This window comes from Callorhinchus milii, unplaced genomic scaffold (assembly GCF_018977255.1).
Source record: "Callorhinchus milii isolate IMCB2004 unplaced genomic scaffold, IMCB_Cmil_1.0 Scaffold22, whole genome shotgun sequence".
In the NCBI taxonomy this organism is placed as follows: domain Eukaryota; kingdom Metazoa; phylum Chordata; class Chondrichthyes; order Chimaeriformes; family Callorhinchidae; genus Callorhinchus; species Callorhinchus milii.
In genome coordinates, this window is record NW_024704763.1 from 3,401,255 (window position 1) to 3,417,920 (window position 16,666).

General features: G+C 42.8%; 2 protein-coding genes across 2 annotated transcripts; one reads left to right on the forward strand and one right to left on the reverse strand.

Moving 5' to 3' along the window:
* The first annotated feature begins 2,975 nt into the window (after positions 1-2,975).
* On the forward strand, positions 2,976-8,928 carry ubl7a (ubiquitin-like 7a (bone marrow stromal cell-derived)). Its single transcript, XM_007908333.2, has 10 exons — positions 2,976-3,205; positions 4,552-4,671; positions 5,162-5,244; positions 5,613-5,697; positions 6,324-6,381; positions 6,665-6,798; positions 6,995-7,044; positions 7,674-7,844; positions 7,939-8,064; positions 8,379-8,928. The coding sequence occupies exons 1-10, from the start codon at positions 3,031-3,033 to the stop codon at positions 8,514-8,516; spliced, it is 1,140 nt and encodes a 379-aa protein (XP_007906524.1). The 5' UTR covers positions 2,976-3,030; the 3' UTR covers positions 8,517-8,928.
* A 405-nt stretch (positions 8,929-9,333) lies between these two features.
* Positions 9,334-16,195, reverse strand: LOC103189465 (neuronal acetylcholine receptor subunit alpha-3-like). The gene is made up of 5 exons (XM_007909881.2): positions 16,116-16,195; positions 15,982-16,026; positions 14,553-14,662; positions 12,426-13,443; positions 9,334-10,147 (listed from the first exon to the last, which is right to left on the reverse strand). Exons 1-5 carry the CDS (start codon positions 16,134-16,136, stop codon positions 9,995-9,997), a joined length of 1,347 nt encoding a protein of 448 aa, XP_007908072.2. The 5' UTR covers positions 16,137-16,195; the 3' UTR covers positions 9,334-9,994.
* Between the last annotated feature and the right edge of the window lie 471 nt (positions 16,196-16,666).

The window sequence follows — 16,666 nt, forward strand, 5'->3', positions numbered from 1 at the left end:
GAAATGGCACAATGATTGGTTTCATCTTTGAATGGAGTGGGGTGGGGGATTAATATTTATGGCAGGCAGAGCAGAAGTTTTACATCTGAGTGTAAATAGTCACGATCCTTTACGGGAAAATCCAGTGAGACTGAAATGAAAGTGCTACATCAAATGCAAAGGTTATTTTTATCTACCTTGGATACTATTGAAAGATATATCTAAATTGATACCCACTTGCAACTTTGGTTGACATGCTGTCTCCAACAATATTAACTTCCAGTCTTAAGAATTATTTCTGCTGTATCAATGTGTACTGTTTCCCAAAGTCAGTCTGTCTCTCAATGAAATTGGTGATCACTACCAAAAGGTACTCTTTCCGTCTGGGAGACCACAGCTCACTTATTTAGGAACTGGCAGATTGATACATATTCTGATAATCCTGGTCAATTTTCCCCATAATAATAATAATAATCCTTGCATTTGATATAGCGCTTTTCACGTCGGGAGAACGTCCCAAAGCGCTTCACAGAACACACTGTAAAGTGAATTGACTGTATATTTGTGGGCGAACGCGGCAGCCAATTGCGCACAGCAATATCCCACAAACAGTCGTAGATTGAAGATGACCAATTTATTATTGTTTTTGTTTTGGAGGGATTATTATTAGGCGTGTGGAGTAAGGAAACTTGCCCAAGGTTTCGCCCTCTGCCTGGAATTGAACTCAGGTCTCTCGCTTGCAAAGCGAGTGCTCTAACCACTGAGCTACAGGATTAATTGAGGCCAAAAACCTAGGCATATTACCCGACACTATACCATTCAATTATATCTCTTAGAAACTACTCCATCTATTTGCAGTGTTAATGCTAATGATATCAAAGCAATCATCAAAAAAGATTTATATTTGTACCACATGTGAAATGATCATTTTAGTTAAAGCAGCACATTCAACTTCAGCAATCTCTGCTTGTACAGTATTACACAACCTGAGAGGTTAGAACTGTTGAAGCTCAGACACACTGGACATTTTCTACAGCATATACTTAGATTGGCAGGAAATGATGAATGACCCCATTGCCCCTATGAAGGAAAAGATACAAAATGTATTGTAAAATTTATAAATATTGCATTAGCAGACAAATAGTACATATACCCACATTTTCCCAAAATTCAAAGCCCTTTCTGCACTGGATCCCATCAGAAGAGAATGAAAATACTGATCTTCCATGGATATACATAAACAAATCTTTAAAAATGCAATTTTTCTTCAAGGGCTGAAATGAGGAAGGCCCTTTGGCCCATTTGAGAATATACAGGCTTCCCATTGGCATCAAGATCTTCCATAATGCAGTGGCCTTTACCTCCCTTTCTGGTAACTTGGACCATCAATGTGGCTGAACATTGATATTTGCAGAAATGGAATCTGTTGGCAATTTGTAGCCAGACAATACTAACACTCATATTTAGTATAGTGCCTTTCACTTCAAGACATTGTGTCAAAGCACTTCACAGAATTTTACTGTGTAGTAGTTAATATTTGTAAATTAATATGGCAGCCCATTTTCACATTCTCCCACAAATTTTGCAGTGAATGGCCAATTTTATTTGGGTGGTTTGTTGGCCTGGTTCGTGAATCACCAAGTCACCAGGACTCGCTCCCTTCTCCGAGTAGTTCCATGGGATCTTTAATGTCCACCTGAACAGGCAAACAGGACCTTGGTTTAATTGATAGTTTATGCCATTTATTTACTTTATAAAATATCTTCAATTTGTATTGACAAAAAACATATTTGCTATTATAACCCAGGCCACCGGGCACTTCTCGTTGCAAATGCCCAGCATTTGCTCTGCGTCTTACTCATAATGTGCCATAATGTGAATATAATCTGTTCCACACTAAAAAATAGCTCCACCAACTCTGATAATTAACATTTTGTTCATAGTTACAAGGGTCAGAAAAAACAGGCGTTTAACCCAGCAGCCACTTTCTCGTTCAGGAACCTTCTTGTGACACCCTGATCTGTCCACTTTCTGCCCCAACTTCTCCATTGTGCCTGGTATGTCCATCACATCCAAGCCCGGCACCAGGTTCCCATAGGTCAGCAAGCTGCTTTGAGAAGTGCTGGGAGCAGGCAGTTGATATGTGGATATGTAAGCGATAGGACCCGGGCAGGGCGGAATCATTGGCAAGTTTCCTTACTCCACGCGCCTCTGTTTACCTAGCGGTAAGTAGGGACCTGGTTGTTAGTCGATTGGCGGATCGTTTTCTGGTTTTAATAATCCCTCAAAAAAAAATATTGGTTACTCAGTCCACGACTGCTTGCGTAATCGGCTGCCGCGTTTCGCCCACAAAACACAGTCTCTTTACAATATATTCTGTGAAGCGCTTTGAGACGTCTCAACGATGTGATGAGGCTCGATACCAAATGCGAGGATTATTATTATTATATGCCCAGAGTTCTTGGCTTCCAGCCCCACAAACGCCCAGGCACTGTTTCCCTCTGGTCTCCGGGAGGGGGGTGGTGGGGGGGGGGGGGAGTGTGTGCCGGTCCCGCCGCTCTCTCACCCCTCGTTGCCTTTGTGCGACAGCTGGCAGCGCCTCCTCCCCGGGTAGGGGTAGGAAACGTCGTTGCCGAATCCTCTCTCTCGCAGACAACCCGAGGCAGAGGGCGTCACACATCCGGCTAATCTGCCTCGATGGCTGTAAGGATAATAAATAATAATAATAATCCTTGCATTCGATATCGCGCCTTCCAGACGTCTCAAACCGCTTTGACCGGAATCGCTGCCTCACTCCCCCCCTTCCTGAGTTGACCTTCCACAAGCTCCAGAAGTCCACAGAGCCTCTCAGTCGAGTACTTCTTATCCATTAGAGGGCACAAACGAAATGTAAATCAAGTGAGTTTCTGGTGCCCCCCCCCTCCCCAGTCCTGCCCTGTCACTGAGCACCGACTACAACTCCCAGAAGCCCGAGCAACCGGATATCCGGTAGAGCGACCTTCCGGCGGAAAAAAGTGGAGGCTTCCGGCGCGGTCTCCATGGGAGCTGAAGATGGCGCTGGGAAGGATCGCCGTCAAAGTGGCCGATCAGCCGTTGGCCCCCAAGGTGTCGCTGGCTTTACCCGAGGAGCTGCAGCAGGGACCCGGGGGCGGAGTCCGTATCTCAGCGCTCAAAGAGCTGATCGCTCAAAAACTGCCCGGATCAGCCGCCGCCCCGGAGCTGATCGGTAAGGTGGCTGGAGAGGGGGGGGGGGGAGGGAGAGAGGGGGGGGGAGAGTGAGAGGGGCGGGGGGGGAGAGTGACGGGGGGAGGGAGAGAGAGGGGGGGAGAGTGAGAGGGGGGGGGGGGAGTGAGAAGGGGGAGGGAGAGAGAGGGGGCGGGGGGGGAGAGTGAGAGGGGGGAGGGAGAGAGAGGGGGCGGGGGGGGAGGGGGGGAGGGAGAGAGGGGTGGGTGAGAGAGGTGGGGAGAGAGAGGGGGGGAGAGAGTGGGGGGGGGAGGGAGAGAGAGAGAGAGAGAGTGAGGGAAGAAGAGGGAGGGAGAGAGAGGGAGAAATGGGACAGAGCCTGGGAATAATAATAATAAAAATAAACCTTGCACTTGTTATGGTGCCGGTCACATCGCCAGGACATCTCAAAGCGCAGGATTTATTGTGAGCTGCGGTGACTTGTGTTTTCATCGGCGAACTTGGCAACACAATGGCGCACAGCGATGTCCCCCATAAACAGCCATGAAACCAGTGACTTTTGGGCGACTGTTGGCCAGGAAACCAGGAAAAAAAACTCCCTTCACCTACTTCTCGAACAGTACCCTGGGATTGCTATTAATACAAGTGGTTGTTGTTGTTGATCATTAACGAACAGGCAGATGGGATCTGGGTTTAACATCTCATCCAACGGACAATGCAACACCCTCCCCCATGCGCAGTGTGTAGGAGCGTCAGCTTATTTTATACCAGTTCAAGTCCCAAAGTGGGTTTGAATCCATAACCTGACTTGGAGGCGAGACTGTTGACAACCTTAGATGACAAACAATGAGAGGGGTGTGGGACGGAGTATGAGGATGGGAGTTAGAGGAGGGAATGATACATCATATCCAGTGGGAGAGTGGGGAAACGACTTCAAGCAAGTAAAGAGACATTAGGGCAAGAAGCCAGGGGAATGCTACGATGAGTTCTGAGGGGACCATGATAATTTAAGATAGAACTTGATGAACTTCTCTGCCAGTTATTCTTAGAGCAGGAGGGAAGAACGTGACCTACCTCCCTACCTACCTACAGACTCGAGCACAACATTGTACTGAGGGTGAAAAATAGAGATTCAGCATTTTAAAGTGGCATCTTTATGTTACAGATTTTGATTTATTTAGTATGACGTAAACTGTCAAAGGCAACATATAAGATGGTTCTGTGATGACAAGGACAGCAATTCGTAATTAAGTAATATGAATCAGATAATGAAGGTCTTGGAAGTTGATACACTGGACCAGTGAACTTCTGCATTCTCTCGGTTACAGGGATAGGCTTTCTGTTCTTTTCCTGATTGAGATTAAAAACATCTCTTGATTTGTTTTTCAGACCTTGTTTACTGTGGACGGAAGCTGAAGGATGAGCAAACCTTGGATTTTTACGGAATTCAGGGTGGATCCACAATACACGTGTTAAAGAAATCCTGGCCCGAACCTGATGAAAAGACCGGTATGGAAAACTAAATCAGGGCTAAAATGAAAATGTTTGTGGCAGGGAATGAAAGGAGGGAGGAGAGTCTCATTTCTGCTTACAGTTGAATCCTCTGATTCTGGTTCTTGAATTACTGCAAATCTGGTTATCTTCACCAGGCATATCTACTCACTGCTTTACAGTTCTCATTTGCACTTTCCCTCACCAACACATCTCTTTAACTCACTTCCTCCATTTTTAAAAATGGCTATTACAGTCAGCAACATTGCTAACAGTGGGTCCTTGTTTTGTAGTATTGAGAGGGAGCTTTGTTTCTAGTTTAATTCAAGAGAATTTTCTGCAATGTCTGTCTTGTGCTGCAATTGACTAAATGTGTTTTATATGGGTGTGAAGGGCAAATTATGCTCTTTTTTCTATGTTTAAACGTTGTGTAGACTTAAACAAAACCTATGGCTTTTTTGTCCAAGCTGCAAGTTTCATGTGTTGTTGATATCTTCCCCCTTTTCAGAGCCGGTGGACCGGGCTGCAGCAGCTCGGGAATTCCGTGTGCTCCAGACAGCCCTGCACGCCAGCCCAGGATACAGAGATGCAGTAAGTGTCACCCTTCAGATCAAGCTGTGTGCTTGTTTAATGCTTACAGAGACTTGAACCATTCTGTTCAGATGAACCCAACTGCTCCAATCTGGATTGATTTACCCACCCTGACAACATTCCTCCAACATGGTATAAGTAGCCCTCGCTCTGCCTTACCCTCTGTGTAATTCCATACACCCTATTGTTTATCAAAATTTATCCTTCACATCTCTTGTCCTGATGCTTCACAATATCTGCAAGTAATGCTTCAAAGCTAAAAGTATATTGTAGAGAAATTCAAACCAAGCTATTTAAAACAGTATGTGCAGGGTGTTGCAGTGAATTCTATTAAACCAGGTTGCCTACCTTTATTGAATTAATTATAGGTCTTCAAAATGCTGGGGAACAAGGAATCACTTGACCAGATTATTGTGGCTACACCAGGACTTTCCAGTGATCCTATCGCTTTAGGTGAGTTGTTTGGAGAGAAGGTAATTTCTTTTGGTTGTTGGCACTGATGATGATTGCTCAGAAAATACAGAGCAGGTCTCCTTGTATTTTACAATTTCAGTGTAGTTGGCACAATGGATTTAAGTGGCTGTAATCTCACTGTGACTGATTTATATGATAACGTAGGCCACGATCCAGTGCAATTCTGGGGAGGGCTGCATCGTTGGAGATGGTATCCCTAACTTCACTCCTACTTCAACCAATTTGACATTCTTTGTCTGTAAATGTCAACAAGCTATTCAACTGTGTGGTGCATCACCACTAAGCCAGTTCCTGTCCTCATCGGGCAGCCACATACTCACTTTCTACTGAGGGTCGCTGGATATGATCAGGAATGGAAATCCTGGCTGACCTTGACTTTTACTTTTCTAAACTTGGATCACATATTGTGGTTTACTTTTATTTTCCTTTCATTATACCTCTGTTTGAGATGAACTAACACAGCACAGAAAAATCCTTCAAAGTACTGCATGTATGTAACATTTGGTGACATTTGAAGCTACTCACTTCATTGTCGATGGAGAAATCAAGTGTTTTGCTTTTTTCCAGATTTTTTCTAAGAACCTTTTTTTTTCTGTTTGAACCAGGTGTGCTGCAAGACAAGGATTTGTTTGTCCTCTTCACTGACCCAAGCCTGCTAGATACGTAAGTGCTGACCTCATCTTGTGTCAGTCTAGCTTAGTTACAGCAATGATCACATCTAATTCTTTTGCTGCAACTTGTTTCAGGTGATAAAATCACATCAGCAGTCTGTTGTCATGGATATTGAAGTCTTGTTTTCCATTGAGCAGAGGTATTCTGCAGGCAGAATAGAATATTCTGTGAAGCACTTTGAGACGTTGAGAAGATGTGAAAAGCACTTTATCAAATGCAAGGATTATTATAATTTTATATTATATATTTACATTGGATCTGTGTCTCTCCACAGTTTGATTTCCTCGCACCCTGCACTGGTCAACGCAATGGTGTTAGTGTTACACTCTGTGGCTGGAGCTGCACCCCCTCCGTCTTCTGCCAGTAACTCTCGCAACTTACCATCCAGCTCCTACAGTGACATGCCGGGTAAGGGACGAGTTTGGGTTGTGAGAAACAGCTACACAACCAGGGGAAATAAAGCTATAACACGGTTGTGTGACTTATCAGCTTTCCATCTATTTCATTGATCTCAACTGTGTACGTGATATCTGTAATCTGCATTGTAGTCTTATTTAACAATAAACAATGTTGTTTTAATGTTCACAATTTGATCATATTTCAGGTGGATTTCTCTTTGAGGGTCTCTCTGATGATGAAGATGAGTTTCAGCAGGTAAAGGTGCCTTTAGTGACACTGTGCAGCTGGTATTTCGCTATAGGTTGCTTTGAATCTTCACCCAAAACCTATTCTTGAAAAGGAAATAACCTTCTCAGATCAAGGTTTTACTCTTATCCTAAAATTGCAAGATAAACTGTTATAAAATATTAGAATGCAATGAACTATCTGTATTTATATTTGTGAGATAATTGTTCTGTTTGACTCTGTCTATCCCATTACTTGATTTTGTGTATCACATCAGTTTGTAAGGTTCACAGCAGTCCCTACCTCAATTGCAGTGAGTTTCTTTCCTCCACTTCCCTCCCCCCTCCCTGTAATAACATTTTCTGGCAGGCTGAAGAGATGTTTGTTTGTACATCATAATACAGGGGTTCAGGGAAATATATCTCCACAGACATTCCTTATCCTTTTGCTTTTGTACATTTCATTTAACCTGGAGAAAATGTTAAAGTAATTACGTGTCTTTAAACCCAAACTTTAAAAGCAATGGCTGCTTTGATTAATATTTCCTAATATTACTGTAATTACTTTGGGGGTAAATGTTTGCTGCCTCCGAAGGTGCCTTCTTTTCTGATCGTCACTATTACTGTGTACTTGAAACATACTTTTGGTTGCCACTACAGAACACAAGGTCCGGCCCTTCCTCCAGCAACGTGTCTGGCTCCCGTCCCGCCACTTTGGGCTACAGCGGCTCTGTTGGGCCACGACCCATTACGCAAAGCGAGCTCGCTACCGCCCTGGCACTGGCCAGTACCCCTGAGAGCAGCGCTGCTACACCAACCCCTGGAACACAGGTACTGACTCAGTTACTCAGTCCAACTATGGGCTGCCCTGCTTTAGGTCATTAACTACTGTGCTGTAAGTTGTCTCGCTTGGCTCACTTCACAGGGTACCTCGTCCAGCTTGTCACCTGTACTCGGCTCCGGACTGCCCTCAGCCACTCCAATCAGTCATGACATCTTCAGCCAGGCTCTCCAACAGGCTCTCCAAGCATCCAGTATCTCAGCACTTCAGGTCAGTACCTCAGCAACCAGTGACCACAAGTTCCTTAGGAGTTTATATACTCTGTTATTACCACCCTGTGTGTAAAGTCCTTGTTTGCTAACTTTCCTTTATATTCGTTTAGTAATTTTTTTGTACACAAAAGGTGTATTAATTTTTTTAAATCTCCTAATTGACTCACCACTTAATGGTAATGTTTTCTACATCTTTGTGGGGACAACCTTCCTTCTAACCTTGTACTAATCTTGAGATTATGAACCCTTCTCGGGGGAAGTGGTAGGGTTATGTCTGTGGCGGACACATTGTCTATGGCTCATCTCTTTCAGAATCAGTGGCAGCCACAGCTTCAGCAACTGAGGGACATGGGCATCCAGGATGACGAACTGAGCCTGAGGGCATTGCAGGCAACTGGAGGCGACATCCAGGCTGCCCTCGAGCTCATATTTGCTGGTGGAGCACAGTAATCCTATCACACAAGGAAAACCCTTCTTTAGCAAATGCGTATCTCACGTTTCACATTATGCACAGCAGAGTGGTTTGATCTGATGTGGTGCTTTGTGCGAGCAATGTAATATGCTATGCTTCCCGCAAGATGATTGTTAAAAACAATTCAGCATTATAGGTATTCACGTTTACTGGGCTTAACAACAGGTAAAGGACTTCCACTAACTTGGTTCCAGTATATGAGCTGTTATAAACTGGAAAGATGCAGTGTGTGTTTCTCTTATATGTTCGGAAACAATAAAAGTTCAGAGAGCCTTGATACTCCATTGTATAAGAGTTTAGCAGCCAACATCGTTACATTGAGCTCTGCAGAGGATCCTTGTAAATAGGAATATTTTAATATATTAAAACAAAACCGGTTCCTGAAATTCATCTGTGGATCAAGCACTTGGCATTTGTGTTCCTCTTTAAAATCTACACTTGCACAAGCAAATATTTAATATACATGCCACTGATAGGAGGCAAAAGATCCATTGATTTTTTTGGGGGGAGGAAACAAACACTTTTATCAGTTTTTACCTAATATACAGTGTTACGGTTATTAGAGACTAGTTGTTTCTGAAATCTCAGCAAGAATTTAGCATAATTTGCTCAACTATTAAGTCGCTTGCCTGAGTAGCAAATGCTATAAGCAAAATGGGCGTCTTGAGCAGCCATCCATTGGCCCAGATCAAGGAACAATGAGCCTGTTATTACTATGAGGGTTAACAGCTGAAATCTCAAAATATTTGCCAGATTCTTTCGAGAACAATGGGAGTATTGTACAATAAAGTTTAAAAGCTGGAATGTTGAACTCTATTTGAGTTATGCATGTGCTTTAAGAACAAACAATTTGTTTCATGTTTCAGAATACTGTACTTTGTGTGTAAATACAACACTTTTTGACATCCAAATTTGAGATAATTTTATTAATGAAAACAAACATAAAAGATTCCAAAGTCTTCCCTTTCCTCAAACGATTCAGCATGTTTAACCAATGTATTGCAGCGCTATAAAGACAAGTAGTCCCATGTATAATCCCATATCTTGGTATAAATATCTTAATCCAGTCCCCACAGCACAAATATGCATTTAAATTTCCCAGGTCAGATCTACAGCAGTTAGAACTAAACTAAACATTAGTCATTTCCATTGTGACCCTGTCCAGTCTTCTTCCAACCCCGAGACATTATCTTCCTCATTTTCTTCCATTTTGTACTGGCAAATAATTGCAATATATTGTTTACGCTGTGTATGTATTCACAATCCAGCCACTGCAGAATGCTCCCAACACATTATCCTAAGTGAAGGGTGCTATATAAATGTATATAGAAGCACGTTTTGTTACAGGTCTCTTCCTAACAATTGAAGCTACATTTTCCCACCTACTTTACTCCTGGTTATGTATGTGTGCGCACGCGGGGGTGAATGATGGTGGGGGGGTGGTCCTGTGTTCATATCAGCCTCCGCTGGTCTCAGCAATCGTATTTTCAGCTCCCAGCATCAGTGGCTGCAGGAACAAACCTACAGTGCCCGAAACGCACACCAGGATGAAGAGCCAGAGGCAAATCCTATCGATTACCATGGCAACGTACTTCCAATCATCCTCAACCTGAAACAAGCAGCATGATAGAAAGATTAGAGCAAGATCATTTTGGTTTGTATTCATTTTTTTAATGTACCATTTATTCCAGTTATTTTGCTGCCCTTCGTTTACAACTTCTACTTATACCCTGGAGGATTTGAAGGGGTAATCCACTAGCAGATTCTGTCCAGACATGTGCTCAGCCCTTGCATTTGATACAGCAGCCATAACATCAAAATGGTTCAAAGTGCTTCACGTAGAATTGTATTAAAGAGCATTTGCTATGCATTTATTGACAAGCACAACTGTCAATTTGCAGACAGTAAATATCCCAAGAACAGCATTTAAGGTGAATCACCAAGTGACTTGGTGGATTGGTAGCTCAGTCACCAGTGAAAACTCCCTTTACTCAAATTGTGTCAAGGGATGTTAATGTCAATCTGAACAGGGAAATATGATCTTGGTTAACAGTCTGACCCAAAGAGGTTGCCTCCAGCAACAAATGAGCTCAAAGTCCTGACATGAGGCTTACACCCACAAACTTTTAATCCAGAGGCAAGAGTGCTACCAACTGAGTCAACCCTGTCATTGTTTCCATGAAAAATGCATGGGTCTCCTCACAACCTGCCTGTGATCAGGTATGTCCCACGTGAAATCGCATATATGCAGCAAATCAGCGAAGGGATGGAGCTGGGCTTTCAGATGGCCTGGCTGAATCTGACCTCCTACTTCGCTGTTAGTTACCTGAATTCTGTGCAACATTCTATTAAATTTTGCCAACAAAATATACAGTCAATTCACTTTACAGTATATTCTGTGAAGCGCATTGAGACATATCAACGAGGTGATAAGGCGCTATATCAAATGCAAGGATTATTATTATAATTTGCACTTTGCAACATAAACAGCAAGGTAACATTTTCCATCAGGACTAGTAGATCTTGTAACTCTCCAGCTATCCATACAACTCATGTTTTACATTATTGATAGTCATTTTTGCTGACTCAAACCTAGATCTGAAGCAAGTGATTCTGGCACCAGAGACACAGATGGAGTTGAAATAGTAAACTGACCAGTTGGTTTGTGGCCAAATTAAATTCCTTTTAGTAACCCGATGAGCCACTTTTCAGGAGGATATGCTATAACAATATGTTGTTTCAAAATGTAAGTTGCTTCAAAAAATTATACGACATTGCGTAAAAACTTTTGAATTCAAGAAAACCGATCATCCAAAATACAGTATATATAAAATCTTGAGATACGGAGCTGAAAGTGCACAATAATTATCCACCCACTAGAGGACGCTTTAGCAAAGCATTTGAATTACTGGCATCAGGAAGCAGCTACATTCCTAAATATTCGTGATCCGCATATGTAGAAGTGTGAAAAAATGCAATAAAAAGAATGGGAATGCACCGTAAAATAGAAGAAAGATAATATGACCTATCAAATCTGTTACTTTAATTAAGCGTTTACTCTTTACTGCCTGCATTAGCAGGAACAACCCTATTTTTTTTATTTAACTTGGGCAAAACTCGGTGTGTCACTGAAGAGTTAAAGGGGGAAGAGTTAAAAGGAACATTTTCACTCGGAGGGTTGTTAAAAAAGATTATTATTAAATCTGGAACACTTTGCCACAAGGAAGTATTATTAAAGTAAGAACATTAATACATAAAATGGGAATTAATAAATATTTGAAGAGGATGAATATAAAAGGGTGCAGGTAATTGGGATTAGAGTAAATAGTTCCAGTGGAGTATCAAACACCAGAATAGGTTTGATGGGCAGGATGTATTGTAGTTTATAAATCGAACCGCCTCTTCAATTATGGAAACACTTGCCATTGCACAATTAAAATAGATTACTAGATTGGCTTATTTGGAATCTGGTCTTTGCAACGGTGAAAATCAATCCTGGAGTTTTAATCTTCTACGAAGTCAATAACGATTTTTTTTTTCTATTACCCTGATGCATTATCTTGAACCAAGTTGATGGCTGCGATGTTGTCTCGGCTGGTCCTGAACTAGAGTCCCACATGTTGCATTGGATCAAATTACGATTGCACATTAATGCATTCACTCAGCATGTGATATAATGAGTAGAAGGGACATAATTAGATGCCAGCTCTCCTCGGATCCATCATAGTGGATCCGAATAAAGCAGTTCGATCAAGGACACAGTCTCAGTACAGTGGACATTGTATGTGATTACATAAGGTTGTTGCTCAGCCTTCAATCTATTAGTAAACATTCTCGCTGTTTTATGCATTGACTTGCTAACCTTGCAAACAAAATAGCTTCCTCACCTCGTTGCATTGGTTCTGCAGCTTGATGTTCTCGGCCACGTACTTGACGTTCTCGATGGTTTGCTGGATTTCAGGGCAGACCGAGATGGCGAGAAGGGAGTCCAAGAAATCTGGACTGCAAGCGGAGATCACACTGCCTCCAGCATCTGGGTTCCTCGCCATGTGGCGCCTGTAACAATTGCATCGGGAATCCTGGCCGAGGGAACTCACTTTGGAGCACTTTGCTTCTGAGCTGGAGCTGAGGCTGTTGAGGTTGAAGAGCTCTGTGCAGTCAGGGTACCTGATTTGTTGAGGTTTCTCGGCCTCCCAGTCCTTGGTGGGCCTGACCATGAACATTACTCTCGGCAGCAATTCTACAAAGATTGTCCTTACCCACGATGGCATGGTGTGGGTTTTGGGTGTCCTATAATGCACGTTGAGCACAAACACTGTGATAACAATAGATAGGATTATAAAGATCATCGTGAACAGAAGGTACTCCCCAATCAGAGGGATGACGAGTGAGGTGGAAGGTATAATTTCCGTGATAACAAGAAGAAAGACAGTGAGAGACAGTAAGACCGAGATGCAAAGAGTTACCTTCTCCCCGCAATCAGACGGAAGGTAGAAAACCAAGACTGTCAGAAAGGAGATCAACAGACAAGGGATGATCATGTTGACGGTGTAGAACAGAGGCAACCGCCTGATATAGAGCGAGTAGGTGATGTCTGCGTAGACTTCTTCGCAGCAGTTGTACTTAATGTCATGCTTGAATCCTGACGCATCCATGATGACCCACTCGCCGTTTTCCCACAGGTTGTCCAGGTTGATGGTGGATCCGATCAGGGCGAGGTCAATTTTGGCTTTGTCATAGGTCCAGGAGCCAAACTTAATGCTGCAATTCTGATAGTCAAATGGGAAATAGGTGACATCCATCCTGCAGGAGCTTTTGAATATAGCCGGCGGTTTCCAGGTCACTGTGCCGTTAAACTTGAGCAGAGCTCTCGTCTTGTCTTCCACCTGAAAATCACCAACTGCACTGGAACACAATCCCAGAGTAAGCAAAATCAACAGCAGCGCCTTGAATGTACACGGCTCAGAAAGCAACCTTATTCAGTGTAGTGACTCTCAATGCGGTCTCCCCCACCCACCACCCTCTCCGTGACATCTCACCCTCCAAATCACAACTCTTCCCCCCTCATAAGATCTCTCATTTTCCCTCTGATATTTCTTCCCACCCATAAGGTCCCCGTCCCTTTATACAACCGAGACAACCAGTTTGTTTAAATGTGTACAGACCAATTTCAAACGATTATCTCCTCTTATTTATACATCACGACTCAACCGCACATTAAAGCTCCGGAACCTCTTAATTATATAAATCTGTTACTTCGATATTTCTTACTATGAATCCAAAACATATAAGAAAACAAATTATGCAGAAACCACAAGTTTGCTCAACTCCACAGCCCCCACTGAGCCCCAGGGAAGAAAGCAAAATCAATATGAAAGACTTAGAGTATTTGTTTAAATCATATAAACTGGTGCACAGTCAATCTGATTAAATGCGCCACTTCCACTGAAAAATATATCGATTTTTATTTGAATTGATGCCGCCATAAATTTCATCATGCTTCAACTGGAAGAATTTCCTGCAGTCGCTTTCAGGCATGTAATAGATACATCGAATAGCAAAACGCACACAATTTATCGCGAGGCACTCTAATATGATGGAACATTGCCGGACCAACTTAAATTACCAAAGAACAACTCATCCTCAAGTGAATACAAAACGACTCCAAACACCACATCATAATCATCTTTACAGTGCAAGACTCGTTTCATCTCAGAGCCAGTCGCCCCTCCTATCATTTAGCTTTGCTTGGATTACGCATCTCCGATATGTACTGAGACAGTTTAGCCAAATGGTGGCAACATTAACACCTGCGTGAAATTCCACTTTACCGACCTTGGCAGTTTGTGGTTTTGATGGGATCCCCTCCTTATTGAGAGAGGTCAGAAATTAGGATTTCCCTCACTATAAGCCATTATTAACGACCAGTACAATTTCACCCTCTTCCCCCAATGGCCTTAAGGACACCAACTACTCGGAATGGATGTTCAGTTAGTTGAACGTCTATCTCTTACTTGTTGTACAAGACGATGTCTGGTTTCCAGATTTTTCCACAGGGGACTCTGATGGACTCGACGCCTCCGAATTCAGCTGGATCCCATCTCAATTTGTAATCGTCCCAGATCTGAAAAGAAACACAACGATTGAAAAGGTTAGACTGTGCCACTGCACGGAGCCAGCAAGCAAATGCAAACCTCCCTGAGATCGCAGAGCAACCAGTACAAACTGTCAACACATTGCTTTTCCAAATTCTCTCTCGCCAGTGGTTCTTTTTCTTTAAAACATGCGTGAATCAAACAGAGTGGACTACTGCACCCTGTGTGTGTGTGTGTTTTTTTTGTTGAGCCATTAAAGCTGAAGCGAGATTGACCAAGATACATGGAGAGATGGGTGGAGGAGATGAGACCACGTTGAGGAGGTACGATTATGATTAGTTGTGAGGAAGATGTTGAAACAAATGGAAGAAGGGTCGAAATTGAGACCAAATGAATAGGAACTCGGGACTTGCACTTGCAAGCGAGGGAGCTCTGAGAGACACGATGAGGAAAATAGAGGTGTGGAGGTGGGCGGGGGAGGTATGTGTGGTCATTGAATGGCATGTAATAGGCTGTAGTGGATCCTACAGATACTGTACAAACTGGTGGAAGGGATGTCTCCCAGAAATATTGGATGTACTGTATTAACTTGGCATGTTCCATTCAATCCACGTCACCTTGGACTCTGGTAAAAAACCGTCAAGTTTTTGATACTCTTGCACAAAGTCATCTTGGACCTTTAAAAAGGTTTCCCACCAGGTAAAGGTTAAGGTATGTAACAACAACATGCAACCCTATAGGGTGAGCTTTTCCACAATGTGCACAAGGGGTCCGCAGATACAGATTTGTAGATATGAATCCCAGTTTAAAAACGTAATCAATTTTCTACAGCTCACTCTGAACAGAAGCACAGGTTCCAGTGGGTCTGCAAACAGAGTATCACTCGATTTGGGTCATAAATGACACCCCCAACGTGTCCCAGGAGTTTACACTTCTGAAATATGAAGGGATTTATTACATTTTCATTAGGATCAGATACTCTTTTACTGGAAAAAGGGAGTGAATTTCAGGAAGATAAATTGATAAATCGCCTTTGCATATTTGCTTGCTTTTTCTGGCATATTGCTCTTTTTTTTATCGTTTTCATTGTGTGGATTTCAGTCTGTTAAGTCTCCCTCTCCCGGTTATTGAAGTAAACTTTCTGCAAACTGCCCTCTCCCCTCCTGCTGGTGTTTAGGATGTGACTCTTGTCTTGTCACTAGATGTTAGCTCTTTCAAATGGAGCTCATTCCAAACATTAATATTTCAATACTTGTCAATGTGCTCTTTAGCACCAACTGCAGAAGCAGTGGGGGCTATTTATTTACCCAGCTGATCATTGCTCGCTTTCATAACGCTTGAAACTCACATGTTTTAACCACAGGTTGGTTTCCATGATCTGATTGACTTCATCCTGGAAATTGAAGGAGTGAGCAGACAGTCAGCACAGCACAGACAGAAAGTGGAGTGAGTACAGTGAGTAAAGGTGATGAGCTATTTTACCACTTTAACCAGCTGAGACATGGACACCTCAAAATAAACGGTGACAGCTTCAGACACATTCTCCACTGGCCGGGTATATCGACTGTAGTTCTCAAAGAGTTTTGTGAGTAATCTTTGCTCGGCCTCTGATGTCACAACCCCTTTTGGAAAGGAGAAAAAACACAACAAAGTGAATTTCCTAGCCATAATGCTACAATTTTAAGCATTGGCATTCACGTGCGATACCCTATATATATATATCAAGATCTGAACAAGGAATAAAGGTAATGATTGTACAGGTCAGAAATACACGGGGTGACATTTCCCAATGCTTTGTATGGATAGCTTACCAGGCAATGTTCTCAATGACAGCCTATGCGGTTTTAGCTGGTTAGACTTCAGCAGTACCCCAACAAACATTCCCCAAGCCTTGGCTCTTGCCAACCTGTCCCTAATACTTGCTGGAATGAGGTAAGCAGAATGACACCCTCTAGGGAGAGAGTGCACATGCCATTCCCATAATCTATCTCTGGGTTTTCCATGTGTAGGTGGGAATGCATGGAATTCTCAGT

Bases quoted from the DNA above. Each gene is read 5' to 3' on its own strand.
- ubl7a (XM_007908333.2), top strand. From the start codon at position 3,031: ATGGCGCTGGGAAGGATCGCCGTCAAAGTGGCCGATCAGCCGTTGGCC. The intron at 7,045-7,673 runs GTAAAGGTGCCT...TTGCCACTACAG, and splicing joins ATGAAGATGAGTTTCAGCAG to AACACAAGGTCCGGCCCTTC. The intron at 8,065-8,378 runs GTCAGTACCTCA...CATCTCTTTCAG, and splicing joins CCAGTATCTCAGCACTTCAG to AATCAGTGGCAGCCACAGCT.
- LOC103189465 (XM_007909881.2), bottom strand. From the start codon at position 16,136: ATGTCTCAGCTGGTTAAAGTG. The intron at 16,027-16,115 runs GTAAAATAGCTC...TTCAATTTCCAG, and splicing joins TGTCTCAGCTGGTTAAAGTG to GATGAAGTCAATCAGATCAT. The intron at 10,148-12,425 runs GTGAGGAAGCTA...TGCTTGTTTCAG, and splicing joins TGCAGAACCAATGCAACGAG to GTTGAGGATGATTGGAAGTA.